The sequence below is a fragment of the Lissotriton helveticus genome, chromosome 3_1 (genome assembly GCF_964261635.1).
Source record: "Lissotriton helveticus chromosome 3_1, aLisHel1.1, whole genome shotgun sequence".
Lineage (NCBI taxonomy): Eukaryota > Metazoa > Chordata > Amphibia > Caudata > Salamandridae > Lissotriton > Lissotriton helveticus.
The window spans coordinates 666,361,521-666,386,777 of NC_136061.1; the positions used below are offsets into that span (position 1 = coordinate 666,361,521).

Consider the following 25,257-nt stretch of genomic DNA (forward strand, 5'->3'; position numbering starts at 1 on the left):
ATCATCCGGACCCAACACTAGGCGGCGATCTATGCTATAGATATGAATGTCAGCAGCCCTACATGCCAAGAACAGATGCATACTGGTAAGTAGCAAATTCAATTTATAGCTAGGTGGTTCCTGATTGTAAGTCTGCCTTGCTGATTCTTAATAGTATGTCAGGCATCGTTCCTTTTCTTTTGCTCCAATGTGACTGAAGTTTCTCACTACAGAGTTTCCCACCACTAAACTGGAGATGACAGCGGTAGCGGACATCTTTGACCGTGATGGGGATGGCTACATCGACTATTACGAGTTTGTAGCGGCACTCCACCCAAACAAGGATGCGTACCGTCCAACTACTGATGCTGACAAAATTGAAGATGAGGTAAGCGGGTTGAGATGGGCATGGCAGGAGGTCTTGCCACAATTCTAGATTGGCCTTCCATGGGGAATAGGCATTACAATAATAGCTAAAGTGCCTGGTGATCTCTTAAATACCATTGAAGAAAGCACTTCTTCCAGATTCAGGGATGACATAGTTAAAGTATGGTTGAATGAGTTAAAGATGTAAGAAAAGGGTTGTCATTATGATTTATGCAGTCTTCATGATTGTAGAACAGGAACTGTTCAGGACAAGGTGGGAAACTAGAAGCAGTGTTGTAATTTGTTTTTATGGGGTGTATTGGCAAGAATGAACCTGTGTTCTCCATTTTTTTGATTGGACTCCCTATGAGGTGAGGAGTAAAATTAGTAGTCGCCTTGAAGTCATGTGCATGTAGTTCGGCATGAATGAGAAAGTAGTACAATTCGTGACCGAGCATGTGGGGAAGGTTGCCTTGAAACTATCAGATCTTTATTGAGGTCACAAGCGTCTGTAGGAGTATAAGGCCTGTGGCTCGAATTGTGCATAGATGCTGGAACACCTAACAGGAAGAAGAGCTAAAGGAGGGGTGATACATTTCTTGCAGTCGGATGTGCTCATCGATGACTATCCCACGGATGTTGGGGTGATCATTTCTCCATCTATGTTTTTGTAATATTACCAATTAAATCCACCTCCCTGAAGTCGCGCCGGGCGCGCACTGCTTGACGGAGCCCCCTGACATCTTGCCCTACCTACATGGTAGGGCACAGACTCTACATAATCTTTTGGGCTCACACTCCAAGAATCATAACTGTGATGAGGGGAACAATTATGTTCTCCAATATGAAGAAGACAATTGGTAAGAAAAGCTTCTGGATACCAGTGGGCTTCATACCTCCTCTGATAATGGTCTAGTATACCCCGGGTCCTGCCACTGAGGAAACAGCCTTGTTCGCCATAGTTGTGCAAAGGGCAGCTGAGGTGCTGGATTTGACATTACTGATCATGGAAGTCTAAACTAACATGCAAATGAAAGTTTTGCAGTCTCTGCAGGTTTCTCTCACCTTTCAGTAAGGCACTTACTGGCACCCGTCTGGGCACCTGGTCTAAGCCCTGTTCAGAGCTGCCTATCACTATCGGCCTGTGACTGGCAACCCTGTCTTCCTGACAGAAATTAGTGGATCTGAAAAAAACAGGTTAGTATTAGATTCCTTACCTTAGAATATTCCCAGGCGTCAGTCTGGATCCGGACATTTTTGCGTAGCAGTACCCCTGCGCGTCGGTAGGCGTCGTCTGCAGCTCCGCGTCCGTCGTTGGCGCCGGGTGATGTCGCCAGAGTACTTAGACGCCGCCCTCGCGCGCTGACGTCAGTTCTTCTTTTTTCCGCGCCAGCAAGCGCGGAGAAAGTGGTAACCTTTAGTCACTTTTTGACTAAGCTTTTTCGATCCTTTTTGGATCCTTTTCGAGTCAAACGACTCCATCGGTGACGGTAGGGATGCCCGGGTTCAAGCCCTGTGCCGACTGCAACCGACTGATGTCGGTTACCGAACCCCATCGCCGGTGCCTGCATTGCCTGGGGCCCGACCACGATGACAAGTCGTGCCCGACTGCCGGGCCTTGACGTCGAAGGCTAGACAGGAGCGGTCCCGTAAGCGCCTCGAGCTCCGGCAGTCCCGCGCCGCTCGAGGTCCCGGTCCGGAAGGAGGTCGAGGGACCGGTCTCGGGGCCGGAGTCATCACAGTTCGGTGAGTCGACACCACTCGTCGGGCTCCAAGTCCTCAGGTAAGAGGCACAGGAAGTCGAAAGGGCGACATCGCTCTTCTGACTCCACCACCCCCGACGCTCGCGCGATGCAGCCGGGGGTTCGGGTGACACCGCCCAAGCTCCATACCCGCCGATCCCTGGGCAGAAAGCGACACCGGAGGAGATCGATGCCTGCCTCATTGCCATGAGGTCGCTCACTCCTCTGTCAGGTTCCGCGGCGCCTTCGGGCCCCGCGGCCCTGGCTGGGAGCCCAAGCAGGCCGGGTGCTTCGGCCCGGGCGGCGTCTAAGTACTCCGGCGACGTCATCCCGGCGACGACGACGCAGATGACGCCTACCGACGCGCAGGGGTACTGCTACGCAAAAATTTCCGGATCCAGACTGACGCCTGGGGATATTCTAAGGTAAGGAATCTAATACTAACTACTGTTTCTTACAGATATATCGTTACCGAAGGTAAGTAACTTGTGCTTCAGTTCTTGAGTGTGTGAATTCATTTGCTGACTGACGGTGTTCATCAAATGCTTTACACTGTCCTCTGATACTGCCTTACTGCTCAACCAAGCTACCACTATTAGAGAGTAAGGTTCTATCTAACTTTAACCTCTGCCTACCTCTGGGGACACTTGGACTCTATACACACTATACCTCATTTTGGTGTAGTATATATAGAGCCAGTTTCTTTCACTGATCGACTCCCACCTACAAGCGTGCAAGGGTACTGCTCATAAAATATTCTAGGTCCAGTCTGACGCCAGGGCAATTCAAAGGTAAGGAATCTGCGGCTAGATATAGTCTCTACCACATAAGGCGTTACCAAAGGTAAGTAGCTTGTTCTTTGTGTGACGCTAGGTTGGTCAAAATGGCACAAACAATTAGTTAGGAACACTTATAATGTGCAAAGGCTCAAAGCATTTCAGGAATCGCCAATATCAGAATTAATGGACCTACAACATTGAATTACTATTAACCACAGTATTTATGGTTTAGGATCTGTATCAAGCCATCACAATAAAAGCAAATAAGTGTAAATTTGGTCATAAAGAAACCAGAATTAAATTCTAGATGAATATTATCGATCCTCTGAGGGTTTCAGTGACATTAGTAAAAATATGTTTAAAATTGTTTTTAAAAGAAATATTATGCCTTGGTTAAACATAGTTTGGAATCCCACACATTAGCCGTGCCATTTGATGTTTTGACTATCATTCTGCCCTTGGTCTTCCAAAAGGTGCTGAGGGTGTGTGTAGTTTTTGTCACTCAGCTCATCTTGCACCAGTAAGACATTAGCAGCACATTTGTGTTGGCAGCTTAACAGACCTGCTCCTCGAGCTTCTGTTTCAGATGACATACTGTGGATTCTCAGAGGAGGTAAAAAAAGAGTAGCCCAGGAGAGTACTTGAGCACATCAACTTGTGATGTTGTTGAACATGCAGATGTGTGAACAGTTAGCAAGCATCCTTCTGAAAGGTTCTGTCTTCTCTAATCCCACAGGTAACACGGCAAGTGGCGCAGTGCAAGTGTGCAAAGAGGTTTCAAGTGGAGCAGATTGGAGAGAACAAGTACCGGGTAAGGAGTGTGTATTCGGGTGCAAATATTGAACACTTATCCACTCCCTAAAAGATGGCTACCTGACCCACCTCACAAGGGACTTGTTTCTGTCTGCAATTCATACCGCACTGGAAGTGTTCACTGATTTTATAGTTGTCACCAGAAATTAAAACATCTTCCTTACGCTAGACGCCTTTCTGAACATCCGTGCACAGGTTGTTTGAGCAAATCAGTGAAAAGGGAACTGAGTGGGAGGGACCCCTGAAGGTGCTTTGATAAAAAGAAACAAACAATACTGCTGCAGCCTTGTCAGTAGGGTCCTTTTACTTCTATGGGTTCACAGGACCCCTTACAACACGTGGTGTCTTTGTTCCCTATTTGTTTCCATGGACAGCTTGTTAACGTTCACCTGTTTTTTTCCTTCCTCTTCTCTCTTTCTAGTTCTTCCTTGGCAATCAGGTACAGTGCACCATCCTGGCATCCTATCCACATTCCATTTCATAATTCATCACAGAAATAACGTGTTGTGATTAACAGTAACACGCCAATCTTCTCAGCTTGTTTGTTGTGATGGCTTGTGGTGACTGGGTGCATTCTGTCTCTTGCCAGATATTCAGTAGGAGACTGATACACAGACCACTTCGAGCTCCAGAGAATATTGTCTTTCATTTAAAATTGGCTCCAGATAAAAATGCTAAATTAGACCAGAAGCCCTCCAGTCCAGACTTCGGTGCCAGCGAGCAGGTTGTGTTGGTTCACCAATGCATGGCACTAATTGACATAGAGATAATTAATACCCACACTCCAGTTTCTGCCTGTGAATGCAGCACGCGCTGGGTTCCGTCTGCCTGTGAATGCTGCTCCCGAGACATAAGGCTCTGCCTTGCTGGTGCCCAAGGATTTGAGGGTTGGCTTCAGGCTTGGAGATGAAACAAACTTTTGAAGACTCAAAGAGACAGTGCAGCATAAATGGCAGCACAACGTCAACTTCATGGAATGCTTTAATTAAGCCCGGCTGTACCAAAGAGTCTGCTTCTCCATTATAGAGTGTCTCTCTGTTAGGAGGCAGCAACCAGGGCATTGTCTAGTGCCTAAATGCTCAGGTTATGGCTGGTTTGGTTTGTGTATCAGTATCCGAAGAGGTATCAAATCAATATTTGTAAATCAGTAGTCTAGTGTGTTCATGGGATGATGTTGTAAAGTAGAGTGGTAACGATAAAATGACTGCAATAGCTACAAGACAGTGTAATCCACAGTGATTGCAATATAGCGGCATGACTGCCAGTGGTGCAATCATATTCTAATGTGGCTGTTTCAATCGTACATTGTAGCTATGTTGAAAACATGGAGCAATCAATATGCAACCGTGAAATTATAACATAGTGACAAAATCATGCAGGGGTGTAAAAGTAGAGCATGGGCTATATATCTCCCTTCCTAGTGCAGAGTAGGACATTGGTTGCCTGTCTGTGAGACCACTGCAGCCTCACAGAACTTTCATCTTAAACTCATGTCCATCATTAGGTTTATTTCTTAAATTTATACCACTGTTTGCTACATATGGATTGTATGAAAGGTTCCGGGATTGTGTATGCGTCTCCACGAGTTGTTCATTCTCCTCCGCGGAGCTCAGATTCAGGTATGACAGAATGGGTGCCCTTCTAAACCAATAGGTGCGAGTGTTGAAAATGGTGTAAACTACATTATAAGTACGATTATTTGGCAACTGGAGACAAGCTGTTGAAAGCAGTTTGAGGGGGCATATTTCTACAAGACCACCAGACCTTCCTTGATTTCCCTAATCTTTCTACTGACACTAATGTATCAGTATCCTGCAGTGTGAATGCTATCCCACCACTCAGCAATCTGTCACACTTTAGTCAACTAAAATTCATTTGTTAATATTCCATGCTCTAACTGTACCTGCTAGAAAACAGAGAGCCCATGCATACCCTAATTTAGTCCTCTTGGTTCTTGTAGACAAGTCAGGCAGCACAGAGGTCAGCATGTAGCCACATGAATATGGAATTAGGCCACTTTCAGAGTGGAAGCACCACAGCAGGTGATCTTCAGAACACCATATAGTATAACATTTAGATATTTAGTAAATCAAAGAAATTACAAGGTTAACTTGCAGCCTCCCTATGCTGAGTTTGGTATGGTTTAATAAGAAGTTTATTAGTGCTTATACTCAAGCAAAGTGCCTACTGTATCCCCTTTGAGGCATTGGAAAGCGGAGGAACTGCTGTTTGCCACTTTAAAGCTGAGATTATATGCGGTCATTTCCCAACAAGGCATGATCTACCTCTTAAACAAAGAAAGAAACATATTTTTAATTGTCTCCTTCCTCGCCAACCACGATCAACTCAAAGAATCAATTTTATTTTTATGGCAAAGTTGTGCTTTGGTTCAGTCACTTTTGTCTCGTTCTTTGAGCTCATACTTCATTCAGTGACCTTGTGCTTCTGAGGGTGGACTTGTGCTTTTATTAATGAGCTTATGTTTTTATGAGTGAGTAGGCATTGCAGTCCACGAACTCATTGTTTTCCGAGTGGGCTTCACTGGGCTGGCTGGAGTGACTTTGTGGGCTGTTGGGATGTTTGGGAGCCGTTTGTTAAAAACTTGGAGGCCCGGCTGATAAGATTTAGAGGGGGCCAGCAAGTGTGGTTTCAGTGGCAGGCCCATATAATTTTCTGAAAGTTTCATGCAGTTTGGGGCAGGCTTGTAGTTTTTTTGCAGGCTTATGCGCTTTGGGGAGTCAGTAACCTCCTGCTTTGGTTCTTAACCTTGAACTTTGAATAATGACCTTTTGCTTTGGTCATTGAGCTAGTGCTTTAGTCTGTATTTTAGCTTTTATAATTCATGCTGCACCAGGGTTTATTGGGTTGACTTTTTCTTTTGATGGCTGGCTTGTACTTTTTGGGGGTTGCTTGTGACTTTTTGGGGGTGGGCTTATGATTTGGTTTGTGGGCTTGTGCTTCATTCTGTGAAAGCAGTTGGAGAAGGGCGGGGAGGTAGGCAAAGTTCCATTTTGGGACAGGCTTGTGGGTTTCAGTGAACACTTGTACCTTTCTATCACAGGCCTCTGCTTCAGTCATCACATTAATCTTCATGGTTTGGGACATTGTGTTTTTTTGGGGGGAGGGGGATTTTAGTATGAGGTGTTAGACCTTTGACGAGTGAAAGTCTTGAGGCTCTGTATCATTCTTCAGACAGTGTATTTGGCCCTGCTGCTACTTTTATGTTACTTTGCCATTTGGAAAAGGGTACATGGTGCCGTGCAGGTCCTATTTTTGAAAGGTATGCTTCTGCTTTGTGAGGTAGGCCTGGGCTCATTCCAGAAGAGAAACTGGACTATGCATTTAAAAACAGCAATTGACTTCAATGTCATGGTGTCTCTTACTTCCTCCTACTAGTAATTTTGCATTTGCTTAACTAAATGTCTGCCCTTTGATAGGATTGTATCCACACGTCAATGGTAGTTCTTGTCATTTTTTGTGCTGTCCTTGTAGTCTCCTTGGGTGGAAGGCTATATCAAGAGCTTGGTCCAGTTGAGCCGCAGATTGCATTTGAAATGGTGCACAAGGCTTGGAGGCAGCTGTTTTATATGTTATTGCTCAAATGCATACCGTGATCAATTTTCTGTTCCTCTGTGTAGATAAATCTGGAATGTTTTCTTTTATCTACTAGTGAGTTGAGCTCCTCCTGTTTACGAATAATCATTTTCAATTTGGAATAGCTTATCAGGTGGTGAACAGAGCTCCTGGTGCTCCTCTCCTAATAAATGTATTTGGTTTCTCATGGATGTCCCTTATCGATTCCACAGTTTGGTGACTCTCAGCAGTTGCGGCTGGTCCGAATTCTGCGCAGTACAGTCATGGTCCGCGTGGGTGGAGGTTGGATGGCCCTTGACGAGTTTTTGGTGAAGAACGATCCCTGCAGAGGTGAGTATCAAGAGCAGAGTGTGTGTTCTTTGAGCTAAGAGTCCAGGTTAGCTTGCCCGGATTGCCCATTGTGTATAGGCACTACAATACCCAGCAACCCAGTTCGCTAGCTTTCCTTTGAAAAAAATAATGTTTCTTATGAGACACTGTCGGGAAGGGTTATTGGGAGCAAGAACTGGTGTACATGTGTTGGGGGCAAGGGGCAGAAAAGTCTGTAAATGTGTGGAGCACAGTCAGTAAATGTGGGTAAGGTTAGTGAGTAGTTAGTGAGTAGTGCATTTTCTGCAGATGGGGAAGAATTGTCTGTTTCATATGGGCAAGAACTACTGATGTATTGGGGACAGTTAAAATGTAGATGTTTGAGTCACTGCCACGAACATTTCAAACTAAAGGTCAGTAGATTGAGGATTGCTTTGATGTAAAATATAATAATAGGACATCACGTCTGCAGTTATAGAACAATTAGCATTTTATGTAGTTGTGAGGTGCATTTACTAGATGTACTGACTGATTATAGCAGTTTATGTTGGTTTTGCTTTCAGAGATAGTTATCAAGATGGACAGTCTCCATTGAGACGATACCCACCACCTGCTGTGGGCCCTTTGGCTGCTAATGATTATGATCAAATGGGTGATCAGGGAGAGCCGTCTTTAGTTGTATGTGCACAGTCTCCATATGGGAAGATCATGGTTACATAGAGGTACAGACTTTGAGGGAGAGGGGAGACGGGGTTGTTTCTCCTCACCTGTTCTCTGTGCCTGGGGAGCTAATGCTAAAGTAATTGTGAGGAAATGGGGTGTGTTATATAGTGCGGTTGTGCTACCTCACTGTGTAATACACTTACCAACCCCTTTAGGGCCCTTCGGTTTTGTCTGTCAAAGCGTGAGCTCAGCTCTGGCTCTGAGCAGCTTGCACAGAGGAACAAGTGTATAGCATTTAAACAGCACCAAAACAATTGAAGTACGACACTCAAGAAATACGACACCACTTTATAAAAAATAGACTGTATTTTTATAAGAATGTAGACACTAAAAACGAGAAAGATCCAATACTGTCGGTTAGGAGTACTTGGGGCGACTAACTCCAGCAGTCAGCGGGACCAGAAAGGTCCTCAAGAGTTATCCATCACAGAAGGAGCCGTCCTCCAGGCCACTTTATCCTTGTTGCAGTTTATTACTATGAAGGATGCTGAAGATGCTCCAAGGATGCCATGGATGTGGCGCAGTCGATTGGGGTTTTCCTGCAGGGACTCCTCCTTCCATGAAGATGGTGAGGGGGTCCTGGTTGCATCCTGGAGGTCCCACGAGGTTCTTTTTGGACTGGCCTAAGTCCAGCCATCACTACCAGTCACCTGGTGTCACAAGCCAATCCTTCCTGAGTCAATAACTCACATTCTGAGGTTCCAAGCAAGTCTCTGACATCACTCCTAGGCTCAGCAAACTCTGGTGCAACTCTGTGTCCGGTCTTGGTCCTTGGTGCTGCACAGCAGTTGTGGTGGCGGTTTGAAGACCTTGGGCTGCCACTTGCCCCAGCAGACTTTTTCAACTGTTGTGTCCATGTGCTGCAAGCAAGGGGCCAGTCGGCTGGTGCCTGTAATCTCTTGGTTTGATTGGGCTCTGGAGACCGCTTCTTCTTGAGCAGGACACGGCAGGTACAGTCTCTCTCGTCGCTAGCCACCAGGTCTAGCAGGTGCAGTCTTTAACGGTGCAACCTCTCTTTGCTTTCTCCTCGGTGCAGCTGGGCCGTCCTTCTTCCAAGTCGGTTGAGATCAGAGATCTGGATGCTATTTGTGCCCCTCTTATGTTCGAAAGATCCCCTCATAGCATGATGCAGTTGGTTGCCAATGGACTCCCTACATGTATTTATTTTGACTGGCCTAGTAAATTTGATTTGCTGCCAGACCACTTCACACTGATGAATATGTTTTTTGCACCACTATCATTAAATTGACTTTTATTTAAAAAGTGGTGTTTGCTGCTATGGATTGGTACATTTTAAAAAAAAGGCAACCAAGTCAGTCCCACGGCACATACATGCATAGTTGCAGGCCTACTTACACATGCACCACATACGTCATCACGCATTATGCACACATCTAATTAATTATGGCAATTTTGTAACTGCAAAAATATTTGTAGAAAGCCAATATGTCAACAAGGTGAGATCTATTGGCTACGCCAGTGCTTGTTAGAGAAGCACTCTTCACACTTGCATGCAATGCAGGAAACTCTGGTGGTCAAAGCCGCATTAAAAATTGTTTCAGGACTGCTTCTACCATCTCACTGTCATACATATCGAATTTTTTCACTGTTCAAATCACGCATTTGAGAGATCCATACCTCAAAATATACCATCACTAAATTTAGTGCTAGAGGTCTGTCCTAGATTCACCTGTGACCATCCCAGTTTGCCTTCTAACGGCTGGGGCCAGGTGAATTTTAAGCCTGAGCTACTCTAATGCCATGTTTCAACAAGCATTTGCAATGCAATAGGTCTCGGGTTAATTAAGTTTGAGCTATTGGCATTGCTAAATATTGCAACACAAACTGCAACAAAAGCTATTGGTGTTGCATTATTTAGCAATGCCAATAGCTCAAACTACCTTGGGAGAGTGCGGCGCCGATGGGGCTCGTTATCCTCTTTATCCTATGGGGAAACGCTGCGCACGGCCAGGTCTTGTCTCACTTCGGCGTTCTCAGACTGCTGAGACGCCGACTATAGTTCTCTGGCGAGAACGCGCTTTCAGCGCGTTACTAGCCGAGACCTAAAAAAAACAAGCAACTCCCACTCCTAACGGAAGAGAGCACGCACACGGGGCTGCAGATTTAAGGCTTTTTTTATTGAGTCAGGTCTCCCTCGACCAAATCAGGAGAGTCGCGCTAAGATAAAAAAAAACGTGCTAGTGTGGATATAGTGGCAGGGTACAGAGCAGGGACTAATTCTTGAAAAGCAAGGTTTTTATGTTTTCTGAACGTTGCTATAGATCTATACACAAATGTATATATATATATATATGTGTATATATATATATATATATATATATATATAAATTATGTGATAATGATATATATCCTTGTATGTTATTATTCTAACGAAAGAAGAAACCTTTTTGATTCCAAATTTAAATATTTTAAACACAAAGAAATTGTGAAAACAAACATTTTCTTTTCACATCTGCATATGTTTTATTGTAAAAATACATTAAAACATAATGCTTAAAACAGTATTTTTGTGCCAATGCACGCATTCCATAACATCGCTTTCGGGGAGGCATAGACAGACGCCCAGGCACAAATTTAAGGGCAGCAGCGCGTTCTAGGAGGCACAGACAGACGCGCATGCACAAACGTATCGGCAAGCAGCAAGGGAGGCACAGGCAGACGGGGATGTCACTCACCTATGTGGACCACCAGGCCAGCCAATACTAATGCATGTCGATCATTAATGGGCGGAAGCCGCCGTCGGTAGGAGTGTGGAGTCGGATGAAGGCTTTTTGGGGCCTGCAGCCAATCAACACTTCGGAATTCTGTGGCGCGCTAGGATTGGGTACGGTCACTCAATGCTCCAATCTTAGGTCTACTTTCGCATTAGCCATACCTCCCACTTCCAGGCAACGCCAGCGTTTTTCCACCCTCGGTATTGATGCTGACGTTCATTGAAACATTGGCAACGGACGAAAGACATTAGGCTGTGTTCACGGTCGCTTCGTGTACGTACTTGGCAGGTGGGCTTGTTAGTTATCCGGGGATATATGTTTTGCAATGTCCTAAAATAGAAACATTGGCTGGTTGTGAAATTAGCATTAAGTGCTGTTGTGAATAATTTCACATTGCAAGCAGATTATTGGCAGCATTTCTGGATCACGCAAAATGTGAAATTCAGAAATTACGTTGTTTATGCGAAAGAAGTTAGTGCACGAAAATCGTGCCACACTGCATTGGCGGAGAGGGGTTAACGTGATACCATGAGGGCGTGTTTTCAAAGCTACGAAAACAAGGAGGAGTTAACAACTGAAGAGGGAGAGGCTAAAGGTGGGAGGGCGGGTGAGAGAAGAGGCAGCCAGCTTGTTTATGAGCGCCGCGCGCCTCGTGAACAGCGCTGCGCGCCCCTCTGCAGACTCCCCCTGCATTCCAGAGAGGCGCGCGTCGCAGTCCGGTCTGCCATGCCATGCTGTGAGACAAGACCTGGCCGCGCGCACAACGTTATCCTATGGGGAAACGCTGCGCGCGACCAGGTCTTGTCTCCCTTCGTCGTCTCAGAATGCTGAGACAACGATTATAGGAACACGCTTTCAGCGCGTTACTAGCCGAGACCTAAAAAGCAGTATGAAGATTGCAGTCCATCTCAGTGCATTCCGTGACTCTGGTCGATGTTAGAAGTGTTTTATCACCAGCATACCTTCCACTAGTGCCCACTGCTGTCATTTTCAGGATTTTTTTAAAAACAATGTTATTTTATAAAGCTGAAAAGAAAGGGCACTGGTGGGTGCCCCATTTAAACAAAGAAACATGGCGGAAGGGTAGTAGCACATCAGAGGCACATCAGAGGTGTTGAGAATGCGAGGAATGGCAGCAATGCATTCATGGGTAGGCAGACCCAATAAGTTAAAGTAAACTCCGCAGGGTAATTAGTAAGAAGGCACAGCTGCAACATAGTCATATGTCATACTCTATCTAGTTCATAATATGCAATCAAACGACCACACACTTTACAGAACTTATGCGGGCACACCCTACTTTTATGCATTACTCTTTCCGCTGCCATATAAAGGTCCATTCCCTTTCTCCATTCAGCCATGGCAGGTGTCTCAGGGGCTCCCCATCACCTGACCAGATCTCGTTTAGCCACTAACAAACCCAGGTTTCACAGTAATAGTTTCATCCGAGGCAAGTCTACATCTTTAGGTATACCCACAAGAACATCCTTGGCGTCTTCAGGCAGTGTCACCCCTATTATAGTGCTGAGTTCCAAAAGCACGCTGAGCCAGAATGTTTGTATGATCGGGCATGCCCATAATATATGAAGAAAGTCTCCCTGGTTCCCCCCACAACGCAGGCATTCCGGGGAGGCTGCTTTACCTATTCTGCGGAGGCGGACCTTATTGTAGTAATACCTATTCAGAATGTTTAAGTGAATGAGTCACAGCCAGGCTCTAATTGCTACTTCTCGTGGGAACATTAATGCTGCCACCTAATTCAGGTTTTCCATTTCGCGAATATCAGTTTCCCATGTGGACCGCCGTTTTAGGAGGGTATCAGGCATATTATTATTAATATTTTTATAAATGCACTATAATACTTTCTCTTGTAGTTCGTCCATTAGAAGTCTGCCCTCCTGTGGAGCATATTCGGTGAGATCTGGGGGGATATTTCTGCTTTCCAGGCATGGGCGAGTTGCAGGTATTTGTAATACTGTTGGTCGTGTAGTTGGAATACCCTCTGGAGTAAAGGAAAGGGCATCAAGGTTCCCTCTTCAATCAGGTTGCCCACATTAGAAATGTAAATTTGAACGCTGGGTGTAAATCCTTTTAATGTGTATATTTCCTTCAGGCTTCCACCCTCCCATGGCGGGGATTCGCGGGTGACTCTGCTTCCACCCCATACAGGAGTTTGCTCTGCTCCAGGCTTCAAGAGTCACTAGAGTAGCCGGCAAACGTCCTCTTACTTCATTTTAAGGATTTTAATGCCCCAAATCCAACCACTGGATGGCAGGGTTGTGCAGACAAAACATGTGAATCTATCTCACACTTCTAATTCCACGAGTAGTGGTGCAGGTAAGTTACAGCCTTGTGTTGCAATAGTATTTGAAAGGTCTATATACTAGCCATATCAGCGTCCTGTTGCTGGACTTGTAGAACCTCCAGCTCCTCCTGCAGCTGCTGCACTGCATGCAGCAGCGGCCAGGACTGTCGTGGTATCATGTAACTACCACTAGCTCTGCGAGACCAAACATTCTTTTACAGCTGTAATGTTCTTTGCATGTTCAAGCTTCTCCCTGCTCCATCAGCGCATGGCAGAAGGAGATGGACGAGATATTTGAGCATGGCACAGCCTTCTTCTTACTCCTTATTTACCACTTTATTTTGTTCCCTGTTTGTTCTTCTCTTGTCTTTTATTTGATTCTAGTTCACCATCCTGGATGTAAAATCAAACGCTCCGACTCAAGCTCCTCGATTATCAGTCAATCTCCCTTAGGTTGGGGCTGTTTCTATCTCGCTTGCACTTTCTTCTTTGCTTTAGAGGCTGGTTTTGAGAATGGCTTTGCTTATTGCCTGACTTTTGATTCCTCACTGCTGCTGTCCCTTCAGCTCCTCCCTGACGCGGGCAGTACCGCTACGTTGATGAATTGTTGCTGCAGGTGCAAACTGCTCAAGCACATGTAGTCCATGAGCTGCTTGCATTGCATGCAGCACAGCATGTCCTGTTCCTGGCATGGTAAGTGTTTTGTAGAGGCTTGCATGCACTCAGCCTTAAAATCTGGCTGTGAGACTGGTGCAGCACTGAGAGAGTCAGTGTATATTTCAGGGTGCAAAGGTGTCTTCTGGTCTTCGGCGATTCCGCCGCACACTGCCTAGTGTGCCTCTGATGCGCCCATGGGCAGCCCTTAATTGAGCTGTGATGCACACAAGCCACTGTTTGCAGTAGTATTGCACCTTTTCTTCAGGGCAGAAATCTTAACAGACTTTGCTGCACAGAAGACGCAGTTTACAGTTTATTTGGGCCATTTCTTCCCAGCAGTGACCTTTCTCTCCCCGCTGCACAGACATCTCAATGTGCAGTTGCTTTGCTGTTTCTTTATAAGTCTGTTGTTGCACTGAAATCAGCGTGCAATAGCTTTCACACTTTTTTCCAGGGCAGTGACCCTACCCATCCATACTGCATAAAAATGGCAGTGTGCCGTTGCTTTGCTGCTCGTTGTTTAGGTCAGCTGCTCTTGATGCTTCACAGAATATTCAGTGTGTAACATCTGTGTAGTGACTGTGCACACCTTTCAATGCAAAAGTCGCATTGTTGGGTAGCTTTGGTGCTCCCTGTTTGTCAGTTGCCAGGTGGTGCTTCATAGAAGACACAGTGTAAAATAGCTTTGCCGCATCTTGTTTAAGCCACTTGCCAGGTGGTGCTTCACAGAAGCCACAGTGTTAAATAGCTTTGCCGCAGCTTGTTTAAGCCAGTTGCCAGGTGGTGCTTCATAAAAGCCACAGTGTGAAATAGCTTTGCCACATTTTGTTTAAGCCTATTGCCAAGCAGTGCGTCACAGATGCAATAGTTTTGAATAGCTTTGCCACATCTTGTTCAAGTCAGTTGCCAAGCACTGCCTCACAGAAGCGTCAGTTTTAAATAGCTTTGCTGCTTGTTGTTATAGTCAGTTGCCAAGCAGTGCTTTGCTGCAGCCAGAGTGTGAAGCCACTTTGGCCCAGGCCCTGAGCCCATGCTTGAGAGTGGGCTTCAGGGTCCATCTAGGGCAAGCGTTGTTCAACCTTAAGTTGATGCATTCTCTGAAGGAAACATATAACCAAACAAAAATCCACAAATCCTACATCTCTTTCGATGAGATGTAAAGCAAAAAAAAAAGTGTCCTCGGCTGTCCTTCACAGGTTCTTAAACAGGTTCAGACAGGGACAGAACACACGCCTAGGCACCAAAATTAAGTAGCCTACATTAGGGATTTAGAAAGCTAAGTAAATTGCCATGTTTTGCAAACTGGGGCATATGAAAGACTGCAGGGATGTGAGTTTGCTGCAGACAGTGTTTGTTATAATATCCAGGAAATCTGTAGTAAAAACTGGCCCAGCAGACCATAAAACAGGCCCACAAACAGCCAAAAAAAGTCCGGCCCACACCACACGCTAGCCTTTCAATCCAGCCCATCGGGCACTGTCTGATTGCCCTATATGCTAGTCTTCCACTGCTTATGAAACAACAACAAAAAACTAGAACGTCGCTGCACTTGTACAAGCTAAAAAACAAAGTGCAGCATCCTACCTTCTCTTCCATCACCTTATCCCATGTCCATATAAGCAAGACGACTGTAATTATGTGATATTGCAGTGTTTCTCCTCATAATTACTGATTTGATGCTCTTTCCATCCACTTCATCATCTACATATTTTGCAGATTTGAAAAAAGAATATTAATTTCTAACTCGGACGGATCACAAGTTACTAAACGTGATTCCACACGTGTTGTCACACAGAGGCAGGTCACGTTTCAGCTCCTGATTGCTGTATGGTAATGAGATGAAACCTTTGCCCATACCATTTCAAAATAGTGCTGCAAAATATATCACTTTAGGCCCCAGAATTTGTCTTTGTTTTGCTGCGTAATTTAGTTCTATCCATCCACCTAATTCCAATATCTTATAATAAAAGAGGATTCTGTAAGAAAGTCACCCTTCAATACAACACAAACTAAGACCCTTTGTGCTCCCTCGCCGTCCTATGCGCTATAATACAGACTTCATCCTTCAGTGCCGCTCACTATTGTGGGAACTCTGAAACAGACAATTCAGTGCGTGCTCATCCTCCTGCTCACCGTAAAACTAAGACTTGATTCTCCAGCAGCCCATCACTTTCCTTCGAACATTAACATTCAGTGCCCCATCACCATTCTGTGAACTGTAAACAACAACTTCGATATTCTGTGTCCTCCCACCATCCCACAAACTTTAAACAAAAAAAACCTGTGCCACCTCACGATTCTGCGAGCTATAAACAAGAACTAAGAATTGTAGCGCCCCTTACTTCTAAATATAAAACAGACTTGCACCTACCACTAACGCCCAGTTTTCTCAACACTGTAAAGCAAATAAGAGCCATCAGGCAGCCTTCCTTTTCAAAAGCAGAATATCAAATTCATGAAGGCGAGTGGGACAGTGGTGTTGAATTTGGTATTATGGGAGAGTCTGGTGTCTTTTTCCTCTAGAAGCAAACGTAACTTCCATTTTGATTCTCAGGGGGCATCCATTGTTTGAGTTTTTTAGTAACAAACCACCTCTGCAGCAGTTCCATAATCTTTTATCCATTCTGTGACATTACAGAATTGTAGGATGTGAGGGGAGACCAGATCTTGTGCTTGCCAAACTCTGCCAAAGTCTGTTCTTTATTTCCTCCTGCACATCACCTACGGATGCTGCCACATGAGGACAGAGTAGCTTTGAAGTCCTACTGTCTGTGTCTTGGCCTGTCTCATCTATCGGTGTTTGTCACGATGTATAATTATTTCTGCTGTGTCTCTCCCCAGCACGAGGACGAACAAACCTTGAACTTCGGGAGAAGTTCATCCTCCCTGAGGGAGTTTCTCAAGGAATGACACCCTTTAGGTCACGGGGTCGTAGGTCAAAGCCTTCTTCACGGACAGCTTCTCCAACCAGATCCAGCTCAAGCGCCAGTCAGAGTAACCACAGCTGCACATCCATGCCATCCTCGCCTGCAACACCAGCCAGTGGTGCCAAGGTAAGAAGTTCTTGCTAGACTGGTTTGCTTACATTTGAGTTTGTGGACTAGGGTGGGGCAGCAGACTACCTGGTTTGAGGTTTAGGAACGGCATAAATTAATAGGTTGTGTGGAGCAATAATGCATGCCTGAGAAGAGTAGGGTACCAACCAGCGAAAGGGTCAGCATATAGTCATAAGCTTCTTCAATTGTGGGTAGATGGATGCAAGTGTGGGCTCAGACGTTTGACGAGACAGGTGGAAAAAAGAATCAGTGCACCGGTGGACAACTGTCAAGCCTTGATGCATCTGTATTGTCTGGCAACATTAGGATGATAGTAAGTGGAAGTTGTGTATGAAATTAGGATGGCCACTGTGTGCATAACTTTATTCCAGGGCAGGTCTCAGGAGCAGGGTGTTATCATAAATTGCATTGGGAGGAAGCAAAAAAGATGAACAGGCTTTGAAGTGATTATAGATTGCCCATGACAGAAGAGGAGAACACCAGTAAGGTGTTAAGAGCACGGAGGCCAGAGTGTTCGCGCAAAGCGTAAAGGAATCTAGGAACCAACTGAGTGGCTCCTCCCCAGTTGTGATCATTGAAATGAAAAGCATCCTAGGGAATTACTGTATATTGAATCCTTCATTGCTGAGCCATTCTACCACAGAAATTACCTTGGTACTTTTCAGGAAAGAATGGATTGGGTATCCTTGGATGGTAACCTCAATACCACTTTATTTTATTTAAGTAGTTTTCTATAGCTCCACTGCATCAAAAGGTATTTTGAGCACTTTCAAAAACTGAAGGTTCGAGGCATATGAGCTGTAGATCGTATACTTGTGCAAAGATCGCCATCTGGTGTTGGGCTCGGATGTTTGCACTTTGTAGTCACGAGATAGATGACTCGACTCCTCCTTTGGTTAGTAGTGCGCATTGGCATCGACTACATCTCCAGATTGTTTTTTTTCCGCCATCGGGTTCGGATGTGATTTGCTGCGCTCCGGGTCGGTGTTGTATTCGATCCCCCATTGACGCGCACAGCTCTCACCGTTTGCTGGTATTGTTTCGATCGCGTTCTCCCTCGACTCGTATGCCAAGAACCAACAAAATCTTCGAGTCCGGTCGTCGACACAGGCCGTTGGGCCGATCGACGCCATCAAGACCAGCATATGGAAAGAACTCCATTAAAAAATGCAAGTGCGGTGCTAAATTCCCACACACAGATCTGCAACCTTTGCCTCTCTCCAGAACACGAGAGTCAACACTGCCAGGCCTGTGATTCCTTCAGGTCCAAGAAAAGCATACGTGATCGCTGGGCTCGACGTCACAAAATGTCTAGATCAACCGTTTCGGCGCCGGACAACATTTTCGATGCAGGCCCCGGCGATCCAGAACCAGAGACCCGAGATGAAGAAGCCAGCATCTCCGAAGCTGATGAATGGGACTGTGAAGGCCAGACAATTACTCCAGGTCAACGAAGCGTGAGTACTGAGATCGACGCCCCTGCACCGAAAAAACACAAGGTTCCGGTAAAACACCTTTACCTTCGGGTCTGGGTCGACACCGTGACAATACTTCAGAAGCCCCGACTCCAATGCCGGCTTCAAAGTCCACAAAGCCTTCAGGCAGCTCGGTACCGAGCCAGCCACACCACGGTAATGAGAAACCATCTTCGGCACCAAAACAGAAACCCAAAGTACCATCGACACCAGACTCTTCGGCACCGAAACATAATCAACCCAAGGCTTCGGATCTGAAAAAACCTTTGAAATCTTCAGAGCCGAAGAAAGTTTCAGAGCCGAAAACACCACCTAAGCAGAAGGGGACTAAAACCCCTCCTAAAGCTAAAGACGACAAACCAAAGCACCACTCGGAGCCTAAGTCCTTGGTGCCGAAAAAATATAGTGGATCAAAAGAACTGTTTCATCCAGATCCACCGGATCCTTAAAAAAAACACTCTATCGACCCCGTTACCGGTCAGGTCACTTCTATACCACCTAAAAAGAGGAAATTGGACACCTCAGAGACGCCTGAGATACCCTTGAAGAAAAAAAACCTCAGCCACTTCACCTATAAGGCCTTTCTCTCCACCTCCAAAGCTTCCAAACATAATACTCTCTCCAGCACACTCTCCAGTCCCTCCTCCTTCAACTGCACAGCAAGATGATTAGGAGGATAAAGGGGGTGTGGATGAGGACATAGACCCACCACATGATCATCATGATACTGATGATGACACCCACAGTATCTCACCTCATGACTCTTGGGATGATTAGAATGTCCCAGATGTACCTGAGCCAGGTGTGTATCCCTCCAGGCCATCCCCTCCAGATGAAAACATAATGTTTGCGCATCTAATAAATAGAGCTGCACAATATCATGGTGTGAAACTCCACTCAGACCCTTTGGAGGAAGATTTTTTATTAGTCCTTCTCGCAGCCTCAAAAATCGACAAATACTCTTCCTATGCTAAAAGGGATGATTAAACATGCTGCTGAAGGTTTTAAAAATCCTGTCAGGGCTAGAGTGCTCAATCCTAGAATTGACAGGAAATATAAATCAGCTCCAAGCAATCCAGCTTACATTAAAGGTCAACTCCCTCTGGATTCACTAGTAGTGGCAAATGCCCGTAAACAGGCAAATTCCCAAATCACAGGCGATGCCCCTCCACGAGACAAAGAGTCTAAACTATTGGACACATCCGGTAAAAGAGTTGTGTCACAGGCAGCAAATGTTTGGCGTATTGCTAATTCACAACCTTTACTAGCAAGGTATAACAGGGCTCATTATGATGAGCTTGAAACGCTCATGCAACATCTTCCAGACCAATATAAAGCCCAGGCAAATGATCTCATACAAGAGGGAAAGATGATCACAAATACCTCTATTAAATGTGCCCTGCATGCAGCGGATACAGCATCTTTCACAATTAATACTAGTGAATCCAGAAAGATCTTCAAGCTGCAAAACTACACCGACAGGTAAGAAACTATTCGTTACTACGCATCTGATTTAGAGCAGGAGGTGCAGTCTACCATCCTCAATCAACCTTTGCAGCAGGAACACTTGTTTGGACCTATTGTGGACACATCTTTAGAAAAGATGAAAAAGGACACAGAAACAGCCAAGTCTATGGGGGCTCTACAGGCAACAACTAGCAGAGGTTCCTTTTGTCGCTCCTCTTATAGGGGCGCCTCCAAAACCATTGGAACACAAAACACCTCTTCCACTTATAAAAGCCCCACGCAAACTTCCCCTAACAAAGGATATTTTAGAGGGACTTAGCGGCAATAACAACAGAGGGAGTGGACGTGGTTCTAACACCCGCAACTCCCCCACCACAAAACCGTGACTTCCCTCCACTCCCCCAGACCATTCCACTCCTGTCGGGGGAAGACTATCTCAGTTCCTACCTGTCTGGAATTCCATCACCACAGACAGGTGGGTGAGACAAATTATCCAGTATGGTTACTGCCTGGAACTCACTTCTACCCCAATCCCCCCATACCTCCTAGACCACGTCCGATGTCCACAGAACGTCTCACGCTTCTAAAGCAGGAGGTTCTCTCTCTCTTGCAAAAGCATGCAATAGAACCTGTTCCCCTACATCATCCAGGTACAGAGGTTTACTCCCTTTATTTCCTCATTCCAAAAAAGGACGGCACTCTCAGCCCAATATTAGACCTCTGACCGTTAAACCTGTACATACAATCCGACCACTTCCACATGGTCACTCTCCAACAGGGTCTACACTGCTCCAACAAGGCGACTTCCTTGCCACTCTATATCTCAAGGACGCCTACTTTCACATTCCTATTCACCCTGCTCACAGGAAATACCTACAGTTCGTAGTGGACGCTTAACATTACCAGGTCAAAGTTCTTCCATTCGGAGTCACAACAGCACCCAGAGTTTTCACAAAATGTCTCGCAGTAGTAGCAGCCCACTTAAGAAGACAGCACATTCATGTGCTTCCTTGCCTAGACAAATGGCTTTGAAAAGCCAAGTCATGCAGCGATTGCGTACAACAAACACACAACACAATCCAGCTGCTGCACAACTTTGGATTCACAATAAACCTCACCGAGTCACATCTCCAACCCTCCCACACCCAACAGTATCTAGGTGCAGCACTAGCTACTTCCAAAGCCCTTGCATACCCCAATCCGGCCAGGATAGCCAGTATGCAAGCTCTCATAACAACATTTTAACCACAGCACTCCCTACCAGCTCGAGTGTTCACGCAGCTAATAGGGATGATGGACTCTTGCATCTTAATTGTCCCTTACGCAAGACTCCCAAGTGTGTCCATTGCAGGAATGTCTAGCACAACAGTGGAACCAAGTTCAAGGTCAACTTACGGATCTGGTGTTGATGGACAGCCGCACATATCGCTCTCTGCAATGGTGGAACACACAAAATCTTTCCAAAGGGCGGCCGTTCTTTGACCCGGTTCCACAAATAGTGCTCACAATGATCCTGGTTGCTACAACGTGGGCCCAACAACCATGGTTCACAACACTGCTGGAACTCTCAGTAGTTCCACACCAAAAGTTGCACCTTTTCCCAAAGCTTCTCACACAGAACCATGGAGAGATAAGACATCCAGATCTAGCTCAACTGAACCTAGCGATCGGAAGTCTTAAAGTTTGGTTACCTCCATCTCCCACCAGACTGCATGAACGTTATTAAAGAAGCTAGACATCCTACCACTAAAGCATGCTATGCAGCTAAATGGAAACAATTAATAGTTTACTGCAATAACAACACAATCCTCTAGATGCTTCATTTCAAAACATTATTTGTTATCTCCTGCATCAACAAAGATGTAATCTGGCATACACATCCATAAGATTACATCTTGCCGCTATAGCAGCTTACCTACAAAGCAGACATCACTTGTCATTGTTCAGGGTACCTGCCATCAAAGCATTCATGGAAGGCCTTTTCACCTTAACCAGTCTCTTGAGCTTCCAGTGTTTTTTTCCTCAACCAGACTCAGTAGCAGAACGGGCCCTTCATACCCTTGATGTCAAAAGAGCTATTCTTTACTACATCGAAAGAACAAAAACTTTCAGGAAAACTAAACAACTTTTTGTAGCTTTCTCACCACCACATAAGGGCAATCCTATATCAAAGGCTGGAATTACCAGATGGATCGTTAAATGAATCCAAATATGCTACCAAAAAGTAAAGCATACATTATCCATTCCCCCTCGAGCACATTCCACACGCAAGCTAGGGGCATCCATGGCAGTCTTAGGAAACATCCCCATGGATGACATTTACAAAGCTGCAACATGGTCTACACCACACATTTTCACAAAACACTACTGTGTAGATGTGCAGGCAAAACAACAACCTAGTGTGGGCTAGGCTGTACTAAGAACACTTTTCAAACTACTGCAAAACATACAGGTAGCCACCGCTAACGGGGTAACTGCTGTTTAGTCTATGCACAAGTATACGCTCTACAGCTCATATGCCTCGAACAGAAAAAGCTACTTTCCAGTATGCATCTGTTCTTGGCATGTAGAGCCGTACACATGGACATATTTTTCTATTTTGTTACTAACTCCATCATCACCCTTTATGGCGAAAACAATCTGGAGATGGAGTCGATGCCCATGCGCACTACTAATCAAAGGAGGAGTCCCCTATCTCGTGACTAAGAAGGCATCTACAATAACAAAGTGCAATCATCCGAGCCCAACACCGGATGGCCATCTATGCACAAGTATACGGATCTACAGCTCTACATGCTAAGAACAGATGCATACTACTAAGTAGCATTTTCCTTACATATGCAAGATACACATATGGGCTGTTTAAGGTTCCTGGGCTCGAGTTGCATCAAGACATTAACCGCTGGGTACCGGTGCTATCAGAGCCCAAACTGGTTAGCCAAGTACTCCTGTCCCGCACTTGATTGTCTCAAGGCAAAGCAGTCCAAAGCTTACTCAAGGAGGTGAAGTGGGTTAGACATTCAGAATATAGTTTACACTGTACTAACTGCTAATAAGATTAATTCCAGTCATTGCTTTACTTTCTGAAAGAAAAGTACTTTAATACACACAAGAACAGTATACTACACAAACAACTAAGATTCACATTGAAACCCAGAAGTCCCTACAAACTTGTGGGCTACAGTTCTGGCCCCTAAAGGGAATACTCATATAGTCGCTAAGCGCTATAAAACAGTTATCATTGCACTATACAAACCATGTGGACAGGGTTACTCTTCAAGCTAGAGCAATGTTACAAATACTTGTATTGAGGTGATTTGGCTTCAGCAGTTGATATGGAGTCCAATGTTCCTTGTCCGCCCACTATTCCTCCACCCAAAGTCACACAAGTGCCTACCCTTTTTTGGAGAGGAGTCTTGGTAGAGTTACTGGAGTGCAGCTAGTCCAGTAGATAGTTGGTTAGCTGTAGGAAGGTAATGGCTTGTCGTGGTGCCTCAGATGACACCAAGAGGGGTGGGGTCCTGCACCAGACAGTTCACTTGTCTCGTTCTAGAGGTTCGAGGCATGTGGGCTGCTAAATTCATATCTTAGCATTAGATCGCCGCCTAGTGTTGGGTTCGGATGATCGCACATTGTTGTCCTGGAAGAGTCTTCGAAGTATCCTGAGATAGGTGGCTCCTCCCCTGGACTACAGTGCGCATGGGCATCGGCTCCATCCCCAGATTGTTTTTTTCTGCCATTGGGTTCGGATGTGGTCCCGACTTCTCTTTGTCGGAACCGAGAAAAACTAACTTTTTCAGGCCAAAAGGCCTTGTATTTTCTAGCGTCGGTATTGTTCGCGCACGGTCTCGGGTTCTTCCAACTCTTGAAGTCGGATTCAACGGAGTCTACACTCTTCGAACATCGAGGCCTTCTCATCGCGACACGACTACAACTTTACAGCACGGAGCGGAGTCCGTTTAAGTACTGTCCGCTCTGTGGGTCCAAGTACCCACATATAGACCTCCACCCGGTCTGTAACAAATGCCTTTCACCGGACCATGACGACGGCAAGTGTAAGGCTTGCGCTCAATTCAGGTCGAAAAAGACTCTCAAGCTTCGGCGCGCGGTGCGCCTGGAGGCCAGACAAGCGGCCCCCGATCCAGAAAACATCTTTGGCGACCAGGAAGAAGATGAACAGGGTCATCTTCTCCAAATCTCCCCACCCGAAACGGAGGTCGAGGCGGATCCGGAGGACGACGACGGAGTCGCGGGTCAAGACCTTCAATACGTCGACGAGGTAGGGGACGTCGAAGAGATTTATGGGGCCGCGGCAGATAGCTCTGGAGACGAGCTATGCCCCGAAGGTTTCGAAGATCAAGATCGGGTCACGGGATCGCCAAGTGGCCTTACCCAAGACCCAGTGCCGCAAGCCACGGCCCCGCCATCAGGCCCGGCCACGGACGTACTTGCTGGGCAAGCCGAATCGAAACCGAAACCTGCGGTGTCGACGACACCTAAAATGGCCGACCCGAAAACGAAACCGAAACTTATGGACTCGAGCGTCCCTAAAATGGCGGCCGGCCCACAAAAACATACTGCACCCGCTGCCGCATCGGCTCCGTCGGGCTCCGGTCCGCAGAAGCCGAAGAAGTCGATCGATTCCGCTGGAACGAAATCGGCGCAGGAGGAGGGATCCTCTAAAAAGGGTGGTCGGCACGGATCAACCGCTGCGACACCGTCAAAGCACGCCAAGGCCAGCAGCGTAGTGGATACGGAACCGACTCAAGCGCACGGATCAACTGCTGGCACGTCTGCGCATCGGTCCAAGGACTCTGGGTCGGCGTCAACGGCATCGGCGCCCAAACCTCAGAAGGGCCACCATCACGTCGGATCCGAGGGGAAGGTCAAGACGTCCTCGTCAGCGCCAAAAGCCACTGTGGATGAAGCGTCTCCCATCGCCGCTTCGCTGCAGGGAATCAGGGAAAAGGCCGCTGCTACGTCGGCTCCGTTGCCGTCGCCTCAGACGCCGAAGGATGCTCCGGCCAAGCCTAAAAGCAAGCTTCTCTTCCTTCTGCCGCCGAAAGAGGCTCCGAAGGCTTTTTCTACAAAATCGACGCCAAAGAAGGCGGATTCTTCTATGGCAGGGGTACCTTCAAGTCGAGAACTCGGATCCGAGGACGATTCTGAGCACTTCATCGACGCCAACACAGGCAAATTGACAATATACAAAAGAAGGATCACATCAGAGCCTCTAGACTCCTATGTTATCCCACTA

At 46.1% G+C, this 25,257-nt stretch overlaps 1 protein-coding gene across 4 annotated transcripts in view; it reads left to right on the forward strand.

Annotated features, from left to right (window-relative positions):
• The window catches only part of MACF1 (microtubule actin crosslinking factor 1), a 990,087-nt gene that overhangs the window by 924,202 nt on the left and 40,628 nt on the right, over positions 1–25,257 (forward strand). For 3 of the 4 annotated variants that reach the window (XM_078680764.1, XM_078680763.1, XM_078680765.1), the window contains 6 exons: positions 213–367; positions 3,603–3,677; positions 4,101–4,118; positions 7,486–7,603; positions 13,730–13,798; positions 16,844–17,055. In XM_078680764.1, the coding sequence (XP_078536890.1) occupies positions 213–367; positions 3,603–3,677; positions 4,101–4,118; positions 7,486–7,603; positions 13,730–13,798; positions 16,844–17,055 (647 nt within the window). The remainder of the gene's footprint in view (positions 1–212; positions 368–3,602; positions 3,678–4,100; positions 4,119–7,485; positions 7,604–13,729; positions 13,799–16,843; positions 17,056–25,257) is intronic. The other variant, XM_078680766.1, reaches the window with a different exon arrangement.